The sequence below is a fragment of the Maniola jurtina genome, chromosome 15 (assembly GCF_905333055.1).
Source record: "Maniola jurtina chromosome 15, ilManJurt1.1, whole genome shotgun sequence".
In the NCBI taxonomy this organism is placed as follows: Eukaryota; Metazoa; Arthropoda; class Insecta; order Lepidoptera; family Nymphalidae; genus Maniola; species Maniola jurtina.
The window spans coordinates 12,303,122-12,325,257 of record NC_060043.1 but is presented as its reverse complement, the minus strand read 5'-3'; the positions used below and the strand labels follow the sequence as shown (position 1 = coordinate 12,325,257).

General features: G+C 36.3%; 1 protein-coding gene across 7 annotated transcripts in view; it reads left to right on the top strand.

The window, feature by feature from the left end:
• Window positions 1-13,760, top strand: part of LOC123872766 (RING finger protein nhl-1) — a 126,876-nt gene extending 113,116 nt beyond the window's left edge. For all 7 annotated transcript variants that reach the window (XM_045917278.1, XM_045917277.1, XM_045917276.1 and 4 more), the window contains 3 exons: window positions 2-219; window positions 11,924-12,139; window positions 12,719-13,760. In XM_045917278.1, the coding sequence (XP_045773234.1) occupies window positions 2-219; window positions 11,924-12,137 (432 nt within the window). In that variant the 3' untranslated portion in view covers window positions 12,138-12,139; window positions 12,719-13,760. The remainder of the gene's footprint in view (window position 1; window positions 220-11,923; window positions 12,140-12,718) is intronic.
• Window positions 13,761-22,136: the final 8,376 nt, after the last annotated feature.

Here is a 22,136-nt window from a genome sequence, read left to right as displayed (position 1 = left end):
GGTGTTCCAATCCGATGGTACATTTGTGGGCAAATTCGGCAGCTTTGGTTCCAAACTTGGGCAGTTAGAGCATCCTCACTACATCGCCGTGTCCAGCACCAACCGCGTGCTGGTCTCCGACTCCAACAACCACAGGATCCAGGTCTTCGACGTGAATGGAAGGGTGCTGTCCTCATTTGGAGAAGAAGGCTCTGAAGATGGACAGTTCAAATTCCCAAGGTATGTTGAGAAAGTCAAATGAGGAGCTGTGGAACAAAACAGTACGAGTATATTTATTTACGCTTCCAATCAAAATATTTTTTATATAATCTGTGCATTTTAACTCTACGAAATATAAATCTAAACTCATTTCTAAGGAACATTGCCTAAAACTGTGCTGAAATTGAATCCAAAATTCGCTATTTCAATTATTGAATATAAATCTACTTATTTCCAAACAAAACAGTCAAAAACTGTTCCAATATTGAGTTGATTTCAATCAAAACGGTACAATTGCAGTAAAGTTTTAACATCGTTTGTTCAGTTTTTCGCTTCTCCTGTAAAATTTAATCATACCGTTTTGTTCGCAAGCTTCTGAATTGTATTTTCAAGAGTATTTTAAACTTAAAACTAAACTTTTACATTGGCCCGCGAGGCGTCATAAAAGCTTAGGTTTTGTATGTTACAGTTTAAACTTTTAAACAGTCAATATTATTTTGAACTGAAAAAATAGTCAAAACTATGACGAACGACGATGGCCAAAAGTAGTTTTTACTGAAAAATATTGGTTAGAAGTACTTACGGCTGAAAAGCTCAGTTAAAAATACTTTTAAATTTGAGTACCTATCTACCCATATTCCATACAGTAGACACTAGTACTCCGTACTCCTAGAGTGTAAATAGGCTACATTAGAAAACTTGCTTTGCCTAAAAAGCCTTTGGTGGTGTGTGAACCGTGTAAAGTGTACATCAAGCTTTAAACTCTACGTTAAAATAGCTGTCAAGAGACAAAGACAAGGAAATATCCGACAGGCATATTATGATGGAAAGGGACGGAGCACCTGTCGAAGTTACCAGAACAATGAATTGAAATTGGAATGACACGTGTTCCATTTCGATAATGATAAACGTAAAGGTGTATTTACACATTTGCAAAAGGAACGCGCCCTGTTTCAGTAAGGTGTTTTCTAGTGGGAGGCTACGGTCGTGGCTAGTTACCACCCCAGCTTTGCTGCCAAGTGATTAAGCATATCAGTACGATGTCGTGTAGAAACCATGAAGGGGTATCTATTTATAATTGTCATACCCTATTGATGTCGGAACTACGCCTTTGAATTAGTTCTGTGGCCAAACCCCATCGAAGTTAGCCCGCGTCCATCTAAGGCTACATCATCACTTACCACCAGGTGAGATTGCAGTCAAGCGCGCGTCAACTGATATAGACATCCACTGCTGGACATACCACTCTACATAGTCTCTATTAGTATCGAGATTTGGATCTGCCAAGTATTGAATGCGAATTCAAAATCAAGTAAATAGATGCAGGGTAATATCAAAGTTTCAAGGTCAGGTGGAGAAGTTCGAAAACTGTCAAACTTACGTTCATAAGTAAGTGGAGAAACGGAGAAAAGTTGTCGAGGAAACTTATCATACAACAACTCGACTTTGTGTTGTTAAGTACCCACTTATTGTTCAAAGTTTTTATACAGGGTCCTTACCTTTTGTTTATTGTTTAAAAGCTTGCCTGATCGATGTTAGGCTTTTGTGGTGCTTTTTCCAAAGATAAAAGGAACGCCACGCCTGAAGAGAGTTAGTTTTTGACGTGATAACGTCTTATAATTCGATAAAGCCGGCTGCACGCACGAAAAAACATGACTTATGCGGCGTTACCTCGCTCTGAGGCGTTCCATGTAAGGCTTGAAGTGCAAGCGAGAGCGCGGAACGAGCGACAAAGAAGCACAATCGGCCTTTGTTGTCACGTTCAACTATCGTCAACCGTCAAACCGACTTTACAGACAACCAATTTTTTAACTGCAATAGATGTAGGTACATTTAATACCTACTTTGACTAAGCCATTTAGTTCATGTCTAGGGTGTAACAGGAAGATTACTGCATCAGTATAGCTATGTCATTTGTCTTGACGATAAACGCTTAAACGCTAGCCGGGATGCAGGCTTGACTAATTTGCGGTGATTAAGATGACGTCATACGTGCATGTGCTATACTAGACCACGAATGTCTTAACACTAATCTAGTATCTGGCCGTCACACTTGACTAGAACGCTAATCTAGGTAGAGTCCGGTACTATATTATGTAAATATTTATTATCCATGAATGAATTAATTAACAGAACACAAAAAGAAAAAAAATATATCGTCACGTAATATAGGTATTTACAATTAAGAGCTCGTTCACACAGGCTGCGTAAGCGTAGACGTAGCGCGTACCTTTACGTTGTAATGTATGGAACCGTATGAAACATGGCACACCGTTTGCGTGGCGTGAACGTTCACGTAGACGTATAATGCGTGCAGTTACGTCTATGGGTTCACGCGCGTCACTACGCACGTGTCACGTGTACGTGTTGCATACGCAATTGGTGTGAATCGGCCATTAGTGACCTTATTTTTCAAGCAACAAACAATGTAAAGAACAATATAACGATAGATATTAGAGGTACCTATTTATTCTAAACAGGTAGGTACATATAGGTATGCAAAAATTTTAAAGTGAAAACTTTTAGGCGCGTTGGGCGATTTTGAAATGGATCAGTGTCTAAAACTGATAGCCACCGAACTTATTTGACATTGGTTGGTTCTACATTGCTGCTTCACTGAGTGATATTAAAATATTTATTCGTAGAAACCTTCAATGGATTAAAAATAAACGTCAAATTAGCTGGGTGGCTTTAATTCAGGGTCGGATACTGAGTTAGTGAATCAGTAAGCAGATTGGCCTTGCTAGTGGAATTCAGACTATTTATATACCACTATTACTGTCAAGTAACTCTCAATAAGACAGGCACAACTTACACCACTTACCGGATTCAGCCTTGAAACTACATCAACTCAATCTCCAAAATCCATTTAATTAAAATCAATAGCAGCGCTTAAGACTATGGCTATTTGACTAATCGCAAAAATGCTGTACTTTGAAGTAAATTGTTTATTTTTCTAAAGCATTAACAGCTATTAAATACATGCAATTAAAAACTTCAGTTTGTGAAGATTATAAGTGCCTCTTTTAATTTTGTATACATTATCCCAATAAAAAAAAAAACAAGTTGAAAACATTGCTGTTCGCAACTTGTTCTGTAAAAATTTTCTTTAACATCTTGATACTTTGAAGCCAACCTCCAGAAAATGATATGTTTAGGTTTAGCAATCAATTCGAACTGTTAGTTTTATACTAAATGTTTTTCATTTCTTAAATAATCTAAAACTAACCAAAAAACTTCCTGTGCTATTTATTTTCTTGCAGGCGCTCTATGGAATTCAGTGTCCACTGGACTGTCATGGCGGAAGGACTGTGCGCGTCATTTCGTCGCAAAATATTATTTAAAATGAATTTAAGCTTATTATTTTTGAATGAAAGTTGTGTTTATAATCGTTGAAAAATAAAATAGGGATTTTTTCATTTCTAAATGAAGCCTGCTTATATACTAAAATTTATTCTAAAGTTACGGTTTTACCAGGTAAATACTCGGAGGTTGTCATAGATTATGATGACAGATAGTAAGTGTTCTAAATAGGTATTATACCTATGTTTTTTAGGAGATAGCGCGCCTCGTTTCGGGCGCCGTGTTCCGAAATGGATTTCGTAGTAGTGCAAGTTTGGTGCAAGCCCCACATGACGGAGGGGTATGCGTCAGGCATTTCCTGTGTACAAAAAAAGACCTATATTTCGGATCCATTTTTCATCACTGACATCATGCACTATTCAAAGACTGGTCTTCAAGCATTGAGGAATTTTGGACGAGAGACATCTCGAAGGTTCCCGAAGGCTGCCTAACTGAGTTAGATTTGTCGGCTAGCTAGCTTTTTTTGAAATTGGACCTACTTAGCTGGATTGTGTGTTAGAGATTTCTTATGAGATATTATATGTACATAATAATATAACCATCATAAGAAAGCTCAGATTCATGCTGCGGGCAATGGGGAGAGCCTAAAGGTTGGAACGCCATTTCGGCGGCCGTGTTTCCTGCCATATATACCTTAGATACCTGCAAGCCAAGAGTGAATAGGCATCTTCTAGGTAAGCGTGCTCCAACTTGGACCTCATCATTGCTTTCTTTAAAGCATGATTGTCGTCAAGCGCAAGCGCAAAGATTCAGGCGGCGCAAACCCGTAGCATGTGGAAGACCCTATTAAAGACCTATGTTCACTGTGGACGTCTGTCGGTTGATGTTGATGATTATGTCTTTAGTGCAAGTAGTTCAGTAGTTTCAGAGTTTATCGATAACAAACAAACAAACCTTTCCTCTTCATAATATATGCACTTAGTAGCGCAAACTTGGAAAAAATCTCGTGGAAACTCTTTGATTTTCCGAGATAAATGTCATTTTACTTGGCAGCCCTAATCAATTTTATCACTGATAATAATAACTAATTCATAACCGTTAAACCTAAGAGTCAAAATCTCGTTTTTCTAGTCGAGTTCCGTAGGCTCTTTGAACCCACCGCATTATTATCCCAAGAAAACCTACCATTAGATGTAGGAATAATGGAAAGAGGTCACAACCCTCAGCAATAAAGAATACGATGCGGAGAGAGATGTCACTCTCAAGGTCTTTAAATGTATCCATGCAAAAAACCACGTCGACTGGTTGCTCCGTTGCAGCGTGATTGAATATTAAACCAACAAACACACTTTCGCATTTGAAATATGGCCAATGATTATAAGAAACAGTTTAAATCTCTCTCTGCTCTCCGAGAGACGTTAGGCAAAGTGAACACGAATTATGACACTTCTGTGTTCTTATACAAGCTTAGGTCTCTCAATTTTGTCAATTAATGTCAAATTTCTTTCTCATATCAAAACCTAGTAAGTGGTTTAAATTCAAGAGAAGTTTAGGAACACACCTTTGAGAACATGGAAAACTTGCAGGTATGCAGGTTTCCTCACGATGTTTTCCTTCGCCGTTAAAGCAAGTGATATTAAATTGCTTAAAACGCACATAACTGAAAAGTTAGTAGTGCGTGATTCCAGGATCGAACCCCCGACCCTCGATTAGGAGGCGGACGTTCTAACCACTAGGCTATGACAGTTTTTAAATTAAAGGGGTTTAAATATTTTAGTGTGAAGACTGGCCTACACATTTATTCATTACATGTGCATCATTTTCTTTTTTAGGGTTCCGTACCTCAAAATGAAAAACGGAGCTCTTAAAGGATCACTTTGTTGTCTGTCCATTTGTCCGTCCGTCCGTCAAGAAAACCTATACAGTACTTCCCGTTGATCTAGAATCACGAAATTTGTTCTCGGATTTATTCCTTTACTTGGGCTATGAGAGTTGAGACCTCTCTACCTGCCCATAATTCTAGGTTAACGGGAAATACCCTATCGGTTTCCTTGACAGACACGACAGACGGACAGACGGACAGAAAGACAGACAACAAAGTGATCCTATAAGGGTCCCGTGTTTCCTTTTGAGATATGGAACCCTAAAAACATTATGTAAGTATGCAAAGTATTTCCCTTGCAAACCATATTTAACAGTTGACATGTAGAGGTCATTGACTTTTCCTATCTTACTTTTAAGTTTTAATGCATTATTAAGTATTTACTGTTTTGACATGGTATTTAGATAATGGGTGATATTTATTTTATTTAATCTAATTCCTTTGAAAAACTTAGTAAGGCGCATTAATCTATAAAAAACCTAGCCAGTTCATAGACTTACTATGTTTTAAAATGGTCAAAGCGACTTACTAGCTTTTAATTTTACTTTAATGTGGGTGTCCTTACAATACAACGGGACATACTATGAAAGTTAGGCTTATGACATAAAACGATTTTCGGAAAAATGACATTTACTTTGTTTTGATATGGGGCGGTCGATATAATTAGGTACTAGGGTAAAGGCTCGAGTAAATGAACAGATTGGACGTTTTTACATGTATAAAGAACTGGAATAAAAAACCGGCTGATATACCTTTTTTAAATATTTTCTTACAAATTCTTACACTTTTTTTCAATTTCAATTTCAAAACCGTGTTCCGTTCAAACCGTTCAAAAGTGCGTGTGCGTGCGTCCATGTGTGTGTGTGTGAGTATATACTTGTCTGTATGTTTGTACGAGTGTTTGTGAGTGTGGTATTGCGTTGTATAACCACATTAGTAGCGAACAGAGTCAAAGCTTCATACATGCGCGCTACCATAGGTACACTACTACAAGCTTGAGGCGCGTGTGTGCGTCAGCACAGGCCCTACGTCGCGTACGGAGAGAAATCGGTTTATACCGGCTCGGCCTGTGCTCAAGCTCAGGGGCTGCAGTACACGTCACGCGTCGTGTTTTCATTTAATTTAATGTTAATGATAATAATTTAAATCGTGTTTAAAATCTATTTTCTTGAACTGTCATAGATTTTGTTCAAAATCAATATCTGACGATCCCTAGGATCACAAAACAGGAAATTGTTACCAAAACTTAAAACAGTTGGCACCATTTTGTAATTCTTTGTTAATTGACCGATTTCGTTCAAAATCGATATTTAGAGCTCCCTGGGATCACAAAATAAGAAACTGTTACCAAAATTTAAAAAAGTCGACCCCATTTTGAAAGTCTTTGTTAATTGACCGATTTCGTTCAAAATCGATATTTAGAGCTCCCTGGCATCACAAAATAAGAAACTGTTACCAAAATTTAAAAACGTCGACGCCATTTTGAAATTCTTTGATAATTGACCGATTTCGTTCAAAATCGATATTTAGAGCTCCCTGGGATCACAAAATAAGAAACTGTTACCAAAATTTAAAAACGTCGACGCCATTTTGAAATTCTTTGTTAATTGACCGATTTCGTTCAAAATCGATATTTAGAGCTCCCTGGGATTACGAAATAAGAAACTGTTACCAAAATTTAATAAAGTTGACGCCATTTTGAAATTCTTTGTTAATTGACCGATTTCGTTCAAAGTCGATATTTAGAGCTCCCTGGGGTCACAAAATAGGAAACTGTTACCAAAATTTAAAAAAGTTGGCACCATTTATAATTCTTTGTAAAGTGACTGATTTCGTTCAAAATCGATATTTAGATCTATCGATCGATATTTAAACTAAGCAATCACAACAAAAACAAACTTTGCCATCTTGTTGAACAAATACCTATTGTTTATTAAATTGTATTCTTCTGTGCCAACCCTACCAAAATAGTTATAAATTTTGCTCGCTTCTTAGAAGCTTTGCCTCTGTTCGCTACTCTGTGGTATAACACCATGTTAGTAAATCTTAGTATATTTTAACCGACTTCAAAAAAAGGAAGAGGTTCTGAATTCGTCGGTATCTTTTTTTTTAATGTATGTTCCCCGATTACTCAAAGACGCCTGGACCGATTTGGATTTTTTTGTTTGATAGGGTATACTTCGCAGGTGGTCCCATATAAATTTGATGAAGATCTGATGAATATCTTCCGAGATGGAGAACGGAACTCCTCAATGGATAAGAGCAAATTGCTCGCGATCAGTGTAATATCTTAGTAAACAGTAGGGTTTGGCAAGAGTTAGGGTTAGGGTTTGGTTCGGGTTGTTTAGGTAAACTGAGTATGGCATATTATAGTACAGTGGGGCCACTAAAAATTGTGAAATAAAAAAATTTCAAAAGAAAAATAAAACCGACTTCAAAAACCACAATCACTAAAATTTTTTTTACTTTTTAGTGTTTGTGGTTTTTGAAGTCGGTTTAATTTTTCTTTAGATTTTTTTTAAATATTTATTCTGGTATTCTTCTTTCTTGGATAAGGATCCCTCTTGGGTATCCCCATTTCTCTCTGTCTTTGGTACTATCAAGCTAATTTTCTCTCGCGATTTGCACAATAGCATTAGACTAACGCGTCTTCGGTCTACCTATTTTTCTTTTACCTGCTGGACCTTGCCAAGGGGAGATTTTTCCTGTCCTTCTTTCATCTGTAAAAATCGATACAATATGACCATTTGCATTTCAGTTTTAGGGCATGTCTCAAGGTGTCTGTAGGCTTTGTCTTTTTTCTTATGTCTTCAATTCTCACTTTGAATATTTTTTCCTTAAGTTATGCTCCTTGCCATCGCCCTTTAGCAAGTCACTTTTTCTTTTTATATTCTTTGTCTGGACCCATGTTTGGCTGGCATAGGTAAGGCATGGCAGGATGCATGTATCTGTAACGGATCTTTTAAGATGTACTGGGTAAGCTCCTTTCATTCTTTCCTTTTGTGCCCAGTACTTGTTCGAACTGATGTTAATCCGTCTGTCTACTTCCTCTTCTGCACTTGTAACGCTGAATGAGACTTGTTATTTAAGATACATTTAGGAGCATAGGTATTGTAGTTCCAATACTTAATTGTATTTATTTGCCTGTTACTATAAATATGGCGGCTGATTGAATGAGGCCGATTGTTGTACCTCTGCGAAACTGTTCAAAAATAGTAAACTGAAGTAAGTAGGTACTACTTACAAAATTATGTCGCTTTTCATTGATAAATATGGATTTCGAAAATTTTACCACATTTCCAAATTTCGCGATATATAAAGTGGCTTCCGATTCCGAATCATTTCACTGGCATACAAAATTCAACTTTTTTGTTTTATTAGGTTTTGAAACTGTTTCTTACTAATTTGACGTCGCTGATTTCAGATCTACTTTAATTTTTTACACAGCAGCTCTAGTTTTTGAGATACAGGTACCCCCATATTTTGCACTATACTCACACTTTGTATGTTCACACTTTATTAAGATCTCACAAGTAATTTCCAAAATTTATCGAGGTGTTAACATCAAGAAGAACATCTGCAAGTTATTCCAATCATTTTTGTACCATTTGGTGGCGAGTACGTATTAAAGAATGTCGTGCAAGTGGGTCTAACTTTGTAAAACAAGCATACTCGGGCTACTTTGAGAACCCATTAGCAGCTAACAGCAAGGCCTGGACTCCAAATTTTTATATGTGGAAGCTGTATTTCCTCATTGCGTTTATGAGCAAATAAGAATAGACCCTACTTTTACTAAAAAAAAGTCTTATAATTTGGCGCGAACCATCTAAACACCATGATGATTATTATTTCTGCATTGTATTGGCGTCACTCAGAAAAGCAGGTATTATTTAAATATTTTTATCGAATTATTGGAATGTCCTCTCCAAAACCAACACAAAAAAAACACAAGTTTAATGTGCAAGGTTATCCGAGAGTTTTAATCTAAACAAACTAATGCCAAAATAAATAATTTAATTAGAGCGTGATTGCTATCACAACATCTAATTATCCAGTTCACAACCCAAATACCGAAAATATGCGATATCGCTCCGAATCTCAGAGGGAGACTGAACTAAAACCTTCAAAACACCCGTATTTATGCAAGTTCAATCTTGTCGGCCTCCTAGTAACAGATTGTATGACATCGAATGAGCGAAATATCGATTTTATCAAACTACCTGCATTAGATAAATTAATATTATTTTTGACAACTCAAATCAATTTTTAAAAATAACCTTACAATTGTGAATATAACCAGAAGAAACAGCAAAAAAATTGTTCCAAGCGACTCTATTGTAACTTGCAGTCTTCAATTAGAACGATTCTGACTTCTGGTGATAAATCTGTACCTCAGCCCCAACCCAGTACCTCCAATCAACTTCAAGAACTTTCAGAAGGTAGTGACGATGTAGTGACTTTTACATCTCAACTTAGACTATTTAATCAAAATGATTTGGACCACTTAATGAGAGATCTTAGATTGTCTAAAAAGCATCAGAACATGTGGCTTCTCGGCTCAAAGGAACAAATCTGATAACATGTGTTACGGTATATTGTTCTCACTACTCTCAAAACATTCAGCAGCTGATGTTGCACTTCCAGCGACTTGGGTGCAACATGGGCATTAAGTTTCATTTTCTCTGTAATCATTTAGACTGTTTTCCAGAAAATTTAGGTGACTTTCAACCTAAGATAACTATACCAAAGGGGATAATATCATATAAAAGGGCTCTATTATACATTCTAAAACAGGTTTTATTTATTATTATTATGTAAAATAGTTTTTGATTTATCGCGCAAAATGTAGAAAAAAATATACAATAAGTCAAAAACTGTGAAAATCTGACAATTTTTTTTGAATTCCAAGCCGAAAATATATTTAAGAATTTATTTATTAATAGGAATCGAGAGTTTATGCACTAGATAGAGTTCGTTCATTCACTGAAATTCCCAGTTCATTTACTGGCAATTTATCCTTTTCTTAAATAAAATAATTTATAATAATTAATACCACGCATTTTATTTGATTTTTTGATATTTAAATAATTTAAGAGTGTTTACCTACTGTGTACAGACACACAAAATATAAAAATTAGATATAGAACGATTCTCATATACCTTAATTTTAGGTCAATATCAGGGTAGTCCTTATTCGTTCATGTACTGGATCTTTTACCCTCCTACGTCAAAATACTAAAAGTCCGCGTAAATTTCGCAGATTGAAATGTCTGCTTGATTAATTGTCAATAGAGGGTCATGGCATGTCAAAATTGCTAGTTTGAAGGTGAAATCGTCTATGTCATTCGCATTGGTTTTCCTCTTAAGTACTCGTTAAGTATTTGGTTAAACTAAAACTCGGTCGCTCGTACAATGGGGCCTTTACTTGAACCACAAGGGACCTTAATAGCTTTACACTTGCCAAGGACTTCAATCCATTGTAAACTAACCTCGAGTTTCTTTAACAAGGCCCCCTATTAATAGCTTTTGTGGTCCCTTTACGTAATCTATACTTTCATACTAATATCCATAACTTACACAGACATAAAATGGGGTCTTTCCAGAGATATGTCTAAGAAAATCTAGATCTTTGGTATTTATAACAGTGGCACAGTGTTAAAACTTAACTTTTAAATAAGTTTTAACTTTAAGTTTCAAGTTTCCAAAGCAAACTTCGCAATCTTTTAACGTACTTAGGGTATTTTCCGTTGTGTACAGTTTTTCGCCTTATTTTTTTTTAAATAAATAAAATATTAGTCTGGCTATTCAACGAGGTAACGCTTCCAGAGTTCTGGGCACCTTGTCTCATTACAGTGGTTTGGAATTTAAATAATATTTTTGATTAGTAATTTTTTTTTTAAATTTAATTCCATGAATTTATGAAATTTAAATGTAGAATGAAAGGTAAATAAAATAAATAAATAAATGTTTTTGGGATGAGAGTGGCACAGCACTAAGTAAGAAAATTATATTAAATGCAACAAACAGCAACACTCAGTTATACCTACTTAATTTGGAGATTTCTACATTACAATTCGTAAAAATGTCTATGGTTTGAGGCATCTGTTTAGTCTGTGACATAAAGATTTTAATCAATTTTTACCCGACTGCGCAAGTCCACGAGGGACTTCGACTGCGATGGCGTTTGCTGGCGCGCGTGTTGTGCTTGTTTGGAGTGTTTTTTTTGTTAAGAGTGGCTGGTTTTTGTGTTAGTTGGTGTTTTTTGGTGGTGGAACTGACTGGGAAGCGCTCTAAAGGGGCGCCGCGCGTATTTCGGCGGGCGCCGGCGCAGACGGAGTCCATACTTGTATAAATTCAATAACTTGAAAATATCACAAACTTGACATTGGCTGATCAGAGTAAAGCCAGATTTAAAGAAAAAAAAAAAAAAAAGTCCACGAGTGTTATGATGTGTTCATCAGTCTTGTTCCTTTGCAGCGACAAAATGAGCGGATCAATATTGATGATTCTTATACCAATAAATATGTATTTTGTCACCAGGGGAGTAGCAGTAGACGACCAAGGCTACATCGTGGTAGCTGACTCTGGCAACAACAGGATCCAGATCTTCCATCCAGACGGGACCTTCCTGAGAGCCTTCGGGTCTTGGGGTTCCGGTGATGGGGAGTTCAAGGGTCTGGAAGGCATCGCTGTCATGTCTGGTGGAAACATTATTGTCTGCGATCGGGAGAACCATAGGGTGCAGGTGTTTTAGAGGTAAATGTTGTTTTAGTAATAGAATACATAGTGGATGAAACCAGAACGCTAGCAAAAACTTAGCACAATTATTTTAAACTACCTAAACGTAATCCAATGCCAATAACCTTAGTAAATAAATTTCCTTATTTTGTAGTTTTAAGTGTTATTCAACCCGCAATGTATAGCGTGCAAAATTCGAGACAATGCCCAACCTACGACGCGGCATTGACTCCGAGTGGTCTACTTACGCAACGTTACTCTAGCGTCAGTCAGATGTTTTATTTGCAATATATTGTGAACTTTTAAAAAATACATGATTTTTTTATTTATTTTTTTCACGTTTATTTTGTGGTATTTTATCAGTAATCATGAGTACCATCACCTGTCTTCGTTTTTGCTAGCGTTCTGGTTACAGCCTGTATAAGGTAAATGTAATTAATGTATGCAAATAAATTATTTTTAAATACAACTATGCCATCAATTATCATCATTTAATTGCAATTATTTTAAAATATGTAGATGATAAGCCTAACTAACTAGATAACTTTATTATAAATAATTATATTTAATTATTAATTTCGTTATTTTTATTTTCAGATTACTTAATTCAACGAACGTGAAGCATATTATTATTAATAAGTTATACCATTAATTAAACGATTTTGTAAATAAATGAAAGTAATCTACCGCGTACTAGGACAACTAAAAAGTCGAAAACTTAATTAATATGACTATCACAGTTTTATAAATATTTAAGAACAATAATCTAAAGAAGTGGAACTACTTACGAATTTTTAATATTTATTTTTAAATTACGGATCTTATTAAAAACACTTAAAAAAATTCGGAGGCCAAGTATTTAAATACGACTAATTTTTTTTTACTTGTATTTATCTATCTATTTTTCACGCTCATTTCCTATCCCATATCTCCTTAATGGCTTATAGAAATATATTTTTTATTTTCACCATGCAGCTTTGTAAATTTTTTTAGGCAATAAAATATCAGACTTTAAAAAAAATCGCCTGTAAAAATTTGTGCTAAAAAATTGAATACTAAATTCATTATTCACAGAATCATGCCACTGATAGTTTGATTAATAAATTCAATCAATTTTGCAAATTGCGTTCTTATTTTTTCAAATTAACAGCAACTTTGCGATGTATGTTATAGCGAAAATTTTATCGTTGGATATACATATCTGATTACGAGTATATTATAAAAAGAGAGACTCTTAATAGTACGAAATTAAATTTAATTGCACGAGCAAAAAACTGTATTAAATTCTTCAAACTTTACTGTAATTGTACTGTTTTGACCGAAATTGCTAATTTTGGACTTGGTTTCAGCGAAGTTTTAGACCCTTTTGCTTGGAAATCAGTTTATATTTTGTATCTAGTGATTGAAATTATAAACTTTGGACCCCAGTTTAGGACAGTTTAGGTGGTTTTACTTAAAATGCACTGGTCCAAAAAGGTCTGGAATAAAAAAAAAGTTTTTTGACCAGAAATGTAATTATAGTCCATACAAAATGACTTCTCAAGTGCCATTTTAACTGTATGGGTCACCTGTTCTATCAAAAGTATGGTTCACTTTTAAAATAAGGACTAAATCACACTTTTGACATGAAATTTGACACTTAAAGTTAAAATGGCGCGGAAGAAGTCATTTTTTACGCACTATATACCATTTTGTTCACCAGCTCCTCTACTGAAGTAACTCAATTATCATAGTTACTGAGAAAAGTTTTACACCAACAATAATATTGTGCAATATTCATATTGGTTTATTGATTGAAACTGTAGGTAGTTTTGAAATCTTTTTAATGATTACGCAATGAATTGTGCAATAATTTTAAAAGATTGAACATATTATTACTGTGCCGTCTATGGATAACGTTGCTCCCTATTTTCGTTCATACGGAAATATTGAGGCAAATTATTGAGGGCATGATGATTCAAACAATAAAATGCAATAACTATTGCACAATGATATTGAAGGGTCTAAGAATAACTTTTAAATATGTTAGTAAAAATCTTAAAAAACAAATAATATAAATCAAAGTTTATAATCTTTTTAATTATTTTATATTTGATTGTCTTTTTTTTAATTTAATATTTTCAATAGCTCTTTGATCGCTTTAGCACCAGATCTAGACGTGTAGAAATATACTCTTATCATTTTATATCACATACTAGTAGTACCTTTAATAAGTATTGTTCTAGTCAGATTTAATCAAATCGTAGATATAAACGCCAAAAAGAATTGCCAAAAACCTGTATTTATTATTATACTATATATAGCTCGATTACCACTCACTCACTCATTGACATAATTGTTCTCCTAGAAAGAGAAGGAAAATGATATAATGATGTAGGGGAGATGTGTTCGGGTGGGGGAGTCAACTGGGGAAAAATTATGACATTTCGGAAAAACAAGATGGCGGCCGTCGTCATTTTTGCAGCTCCTTTGTTTTTTAAGGGACTCCGTTCAAACTCGCAACTATTAAAGAATGTAGTAAACGGTTAACAGAAAATGTGGAAAAAATTGGAAAAACAAGATGGCGGCCGAGTCGTAGCGTTTCAAAATTTTTGATTTTTCGACCCCGAACCGCGGCGCCACAGATCCGAAACGGGGTAATCGAGGATAATTATTTTTTTTGGTTTCGCCCACGATTATCCTGTATTTTGACAGAACGGGAGTAGTTTTTAAAAATTCAAGATGGCGGCTGTCGTGGCGGCCGTTTTGTTCGAGGTACGAAAAAACGCAATTTTAAAAGTTAAATATCTCAAAGTTGGCAAGATCGGAGCGATTCGGCTTCTATGAAGCGGTTGTACGTATAGACTCTAGGTATAGATCGGTGGGAAAAAATTACCCCGTTTTTAGGGAAATTTCAAGATTTTCGGGAAATTGTAAAAAATCGAAATACGCACTTTTAGCAAAATCCGAGTATGAGTGATTACGTGTTTTGCTCGTACAAATGACATTTGGGTATTTTTGTCACCGGAGACTGGCAACACTGGAATTTATCAAAGTAAAAGTGATTTTCAACACGGTCTTTTTCACGGTATCCCCTTTCGCGTGGGTGCGAGCGAGACGAAAGATTGAAACGTCATCGGGCGCGGTATATCCTGTAGTTAATAGGAAAATTATGAAACCGTGTAAAATTTTTCTGTGAAACGAGTTGGCGGCCATTTTGTATTTTTTTTCATTTTTCGAAATTTTGATCACGTTTTTGAGGCAGTTGGCAACATTTTGGAAAGTCAATATGTATGAATCGATTGTGTATCTCGGCGGGCAGTATGGAGATATGCAATCGGTGTTGCCACTTTTGCGGAGATTTTCGAGATTTTCAACTAAGAAACTCCTGTAAAATTTTGTATGAAAAATTTTTTTTTCACTGATGGTATCGCATAGAAAACAAAAAGTTAGTAAGCCAAAATTATGGAGACAGCTGATGATTGAGGGTTTCGGAGACGGGTGGAGGGCCCGCTTAAGGTATTGAAGATAGGTGGGGGGTGCTCGAGCAAATGTCATTCATGACGTCATCCAATTGCCAAAAAGCTGAAAAAAAATTCAAAATGGCGAAGAAAAGATGGCCGCCATACAAATTTCGCCGGTGTCCAGCTCGGAGGGTATAAAAGATGGAAGTGTGGTTTCTTGGCAAGAGATGATCAGGGTCCGAAGGTCTACTCGATGAATAGAAAAAAAATTCAAAATGGCGGATTTTTTTTCCCCATAGAAAATGTATGGCGAATATTGAATGTCTCATTCTCCTAGAAAGAGACGGAAAACGATACAATAATGTAGGACAGATGTGTTTGGCTGGTGGAAGCAAGTAGGGAAAAATTATGACATTTCAGAAAAACAAGATGGCGACCGACGTGATTTTTGCAACTCTTTTGTTTTCCAACCGATTTCGTTGAAACTCACAATCTTTGAAGAAAATAGTAAACGATTGATAGAAAAAGTGGAATTTTTTGGAAAAACAAGATGGCCGCCGTACAAATTTCGTCGGTGTCTATCTCGGAGGCTATAAAAGATGGAAGAGTGGTTTGATGGCAAAAGATGATCAGGATCCGAAGGTCTACTCGGTGAAACAAACTCTGCATGCTCGTGGACCACTTTAGTGGTCCGCGCACCCACGCACCCTACTAAATTATTATCCTAATTTACAAAAAATAATATGGATATCGTTTTCAGGGTTTTTCAGGGTGCTGATTTTGATAATGACATTTATTTTCAAATCCAAGATGGCGGACTTACATTTTCTACAAAAAATAGAAATGCCTGTCATTTTATGGGGTTTTTCGGGGTGAATTATGTATCTTAATAAATCAATTTGGTTTTATATAATAAAGTTAACCTTACCACGTCACGTGAGCTGCTTTAGCAGCTCGCGCACCGAGCAAAAGCTAGTTATACTATATATAGCTCGATTACCACTCACTCACTCACTCACTCATTGACATAATTGTTCTCCTAGAAAGAGACGGAAAATGATATAATGATGTAGGGGAGATGTGTTTGAATTCGGGAACCCTCTGGGGAAAAATTATGACATTTCAGAAAAACAAGATGGCGGCCGATGTGATTTTTGCAGCTCCGTTGTTTTCCAATCGATTTTGTTGAATTTTGCAAACTTTGTAGAAAGTAGTAAATGATTAACAGAAAATGTGGAAAAAATTGGAAAAACAAGATGGCGGCCGAGCCGTAGCGTTTTCAAAATTTTCATTTTTCGACCCCGAACCGCGGCGCCACAGATCCGAAACGGGGTAATCGAGGATAATTATTTTTCTTGGTTTCTCCCACGATTATCCTGTATTTTGACAGAACGGGAGTGGTTTTTAAAAATTCAAGATGGCGGCTGTCATGGCGGCCGTTTTGTTCGAGGTACGAAAAAACGCAATTTAAAAAGTTAAATATCTCAAAGTTGGCAACATCGGAGCGATTCGGCTTCTATGAAGCGGTTGTACGTATAGGCTCGAGGTATAGATCGGTGGGAAAAAATTACCCCATTTTTAGGGAAATTTCAAGATTTTCGGGAAATTGTAAAAAATCGAAATACGCACTTTTAGCAAAATCCGAGTATGAGTGATTACGTGTTTTGCTCGTACAAATGACATTTGGGTATTTTTGTCACCGGAGACTGGCAACACTGGAATTTATCAAAGTAAAAGTGATTTTCGACACGGTCTTTTTCACGGTATCCCCTTTCGCGTGGGTGCGAGCGAGAGGAAAGATTGAAACGTCATCGGGAGCGGTATATTCTGTAGTTAATAGGAAAAATATGAAACCGTGTAAAATCTTTCTGTGCAACAAGTTGGCGGCCATTTTGTATTTTTTTTAACTTTTCGAAATTTTGATCACGTTTTTGAGGCAGTTGGCAACATTTTGGAAAGTCAGTATGTATGAATCGATTGTGTATCTAGGCTGGCAGTATGGAGATGTGCAACCGGTGTTGCCACTTTTGGGGAGATTTTCGAGATTTTCAACTAAGAAACTCCTGTAAAATTTTGTATGAAATTTTTTTTTTTCACTGATGGTGTCGTATAGAAAACAAAAAGTTAGTAAGCCAAAATTATGGAGAGAGCTGATGATTGAGGGTTTCGGAGACGGATGGAGGGCCCGCTTAAGGTATTGAAGATAGGCGGGGGGTGCTCGAGCAAATGTCATTCATGACGTCATCCAATTGCCAAAAAGCTGAAAAAAAATTCAAAATAGCGAAGAAAAGATGGCCGCCATACAAATTTCGCTGGTGTCCAGCTCGGAGGGTATAAAAGATGGAAGTGAGGTTTCTTGGCAAGAGATGATCAAGATCCGAAGGTCTACTCGATGAATAGAAAAAAAATCCAAAATGGCGGAATTTTTTTTTCCATACATTTTGTATGGCGAATATTGAATGCCTCATTCTCCTAGAAAGAGACAGAAAACGATACATTGATGTATGGGAGATATGTTCAGATGCGCGATATGAGTAGGGGAAAATTATGATATTTCAGAAAAACAAGATGGCGGCCTATATGATTTTTGCAACTCTATTGTTTTTCGACCGATTTCGTTGAAACTCGCAATCTTGGAAGAAAGTAGTAAACGATTAATGGAAATAGTGGAAAAATTTGGAAAAACAAGATGGCCGCCACACAAACTTCGTCGGTGTCTATCTCGGAGGGTATAAAAGATGGAAGAGTGGTTTCTCGGCAAAAGATGATCAGGATCCGAAGGTATACTCGGTGGAACAAACTCTGCATGCTCGCGGACCACTTTAGTGGTCCGCGCACCCACGCACCCTACTTTATTAACCTCAACTACCCCGTTTTTACAAAAAATGATATGGATGTCGTTTTCAGAGTTTTCCAGGGTGCTGATTTTGATAACGACATTTATTTTTAAATCCAAGATGGCGGACATGCACTTTTTAAGAAAAAAATCGATATGGGTGTCGTTTTACGGGGTTTTCGGGGTGAATTGTGTATCTTAATAAATAAATTCAACCTAACCACGTCACGTGAGCTGCTTTAGCAGCTCGCGCACCGAGCAAAACACTAGTTATACTATATATAGCTCGATTACCACTGACTGACTGACTCATTGACATAATTGTTCTCCTAGAAAGAGACGGAAAATGATATAATGATGTAGGGGAGATGTGGTCGGATTCGGGAGTCCTCTGGGGAAAAATTATGACATTTCGGAAAAACAAGATGGCGGCCGACGTGATTTTTGCAGCTCCGTTGTTTTCCAACCGATTTCGTTGAATTTTGCAATATTTGAAGAAAATAGTAAACGATTAATAGGAAATGTCAAAAAAATTGAAAAAACAAGATGGCGGCCGAACCGCTACGTTTTCAAAATTTTGATTTTTCGACCCCAAACTGCGGCGCCACAGATCCAAGACGGAGAAGTCGAGGATAATTATTTTTTCGTGTTTCGCCCACGATTATCCTGTATTTTGACAGAACGGGAGTGGTTTTTAAAAATTCAAGATGGCGGCTGTCATGGAGGCCGTTTTGTTCGAGGTATGAAAAAACGCAATTTTAAAAGTTAAATATCTCAAAGTTGGCAACATCGGAGCGATTCGGTTTCTATGAAGCGATTGTACGTATAGACTCGGGGTATAGATTGGAGGAAAAAAATTACCCCACTTTTAGGGAAATTTCAAGATTTTCGGGAAATTGTAAAAAATCGAAATACGCACTTTTAGCAAAATCCGAGTATGAGTGATTACGTGTTTTGCTCGTACAAATGACATTTGGGTATTTTTGTCACCGGAGACTGGCAACACTGGAATTTATCAAAGTAAAAGTGATTTTCGACACGGTCTTTTTCACGGTATCCCCTTTCGCGTGGGTGCGAGCGAGAGGAAAGATTGAAACGTCATCGGGCGCGGTATATCCTGTAGTTAATAGGAAAATTATGAAACCGTGTAAAATCTTTCTGTGAAACGAGTTGGCGGCCATTTTGTATTTTTTTTCATTTTTCGAAATTTTGATCACGTTTTTGAGGCAGTTGGCAACATTTTGGAAAGTCAGTATGTATGAATCGATTGTGTATCTCGGCTGGCAATATGGAGATATGCAACCGGTGTTGCCAGTTTTGGGGAGATTTTCGAGATTTTCAACTAAGAAACTCCTGTAAAATTTTGTATGAAAAATTTTTTTTTCACTGATGGTGTTATATAGAAAACAAAAACTTAGTAAGCCAAAATTATGGAGAAAGCTGATGATTGAGGATATCGGAGACGGGTGAAGGGTCCGCTTAAGGTATTGAAGATAGGTGGGGGGTGCTCGACCAAATGTCATTCATGACGTCATGCAATTGCCAAAAAGCTGAAAAAAAATTCAAAATGGCGAAGAAAAGATGGCCGCCATACAAATTTCGCCGGCGTCCAGCTCGGAGGGTATAAAAGATGGAGGTGCGGTTTCTTGGCAAAAGAGGATCAGGATCCAAAGGTCTAATCGATGAATAGAAAAAAAAATTCAAAATGGCGGAATTTATTTTCCCATACATTTTGTATGGCGAATATTGAATGTCTCATTCTCCTAGAAAGAGACAGAAAACGATACATTAATGTATGGGAGATATGTTCGGATGCGCAATATGAGTAGGGGAAAATTATGACATTTCAGAAAAACAAGATGGCGACTGACGTGATTTTTGCAACTCTTTTGTTTTCCAACCGATTTCGTTGAAACTCGCAATCTTTGAAGAAAGTAGTAAACGATTAATAGAAAAAGCGGAAAATTTTGAAAAAACAAGATGGCCGTCGTACAAATTTCGTCGGTGTCTATCTCGGAGGCTATAATAGATGGAAGAGTGGTGTCGTGGCAAAAGATGATCAGGGTCCGAATTTCTACTCGGTGGAACAAACCCTGCATGCTCGCGGACCACTTTAGTGGTCCGCGCACCCACGCAACCTACTTTATTAACCTCAACTACCCCGTTTTTATAAAAAATGATATGGATGTCGTTTTCAGGGTTTTCCAGGGTGCTGATTTTGATAATGACATTCATTTTCAAATCCAAGATGGTGGATTTACATTTTCTACAAAAAATAGAAATGCCTGTCATTTTATGGGTTTTTTCGGGGTGAATTAATCGGGGTTAATAAATAAATTTATTTTATATAATTAAGTCTACCTTACCACGTCACGTGAGCTGCTTTAGCAGCTCGCGCACCGAGCAAAACACTAGTTATGTTTATAAAAATAAATCGTAATTTATAGCAGAAATATTAAAAATAATAATTCTATACTTAAAGAAACTTTTAAAAAATGACTCTTTGTATGTAAGCTATTAATATACGTTAACGACAAGCTTATTAAATGAATTTTAATATTTAATGTTATCAATGTATGAAATTTTAATAGAGTTTAAGGATTATTATTGAATACATTTTGTATGCTTTTCAAGTTCGAAATAAAATTTTGTTAATAAACAATACCTATTGTTTTTTTTTGATCCACCATAAGATACCATAACACCACCACCATAAGATACCAGAAGGTACAGTTTACAAGTGTAAATTAAAAATTTATAACACCCCCGACAAGTGAAGGTTACATAACTAGAAAAGAGCTGATAACTTTCAAACGGCTGAACCGATTTTCTTGGATTATAGCTAAGAACACTCTCGATCAAGCCACCTTTCAAACAAAAAAAAAAACTAAATTAAAATGGGTTCATTAGTTTATGAGCTACGATGCCACAGACAGATGCACAGATACACACGTCAAACTTATAACACCCCTCTTTTTGGGTCAGGGGTTAAAAACAATTTGAAGAGCCAGTTGTTAATAGTGCATAAATTTTGCCTCGCCAATAGTCGAGATAGGCACTTCTTTAGATATTCAAATTACATGTGTCATATTCAACTTTAATGCAGAAGTTGAATATGACAGTCACGTCCTCTGAATGGTCTTCTAAAGAAGCCCCTATTTTGAACAAAAATTTAATCATTTTCAGCCATCGTTAAACTCAAGCACAGTTACAATTTGTCATATTTATACGCCCTCCATACCCTGTTTCATGTTACAAAATGTTTTCCAAACCGATTCCCTTATTTGAAAACCCTTATTGAGGTATACCTTTTTCGTATTTACGTTTGATTAGGCCTGTCACAAAGTCACAACTCTGATTTCCCCCGAGTCCCGATATTGATAAGGGCCAATGGGATACTATGTTGATGTTAGTTTAATTTGCTTACAGCATCAAATAGCCACGTGGAATCCGTTTTCGTTTCGGATTTACTACGAACAGACAAAAATGTTGACAGATTTTTTTTATGATTTTTATTATGGACCAAGACCTTCATTATTTTATAAAAGCTGAAACTTTAAGAATTTATTAAAATGTAAAGGTTCTATCAGGAGGTTGCCACGACACTAAGGTCGAAATCTATAGAGTGTACTTTGACTTTGCTTAGACTTAAGACACAGTTAAAACGAGACAGCCCTATACTGCTGACATAAAACCGTTTCGTTTTAACTGAAGCTTAAGCCTGAGCAAAGTCAAA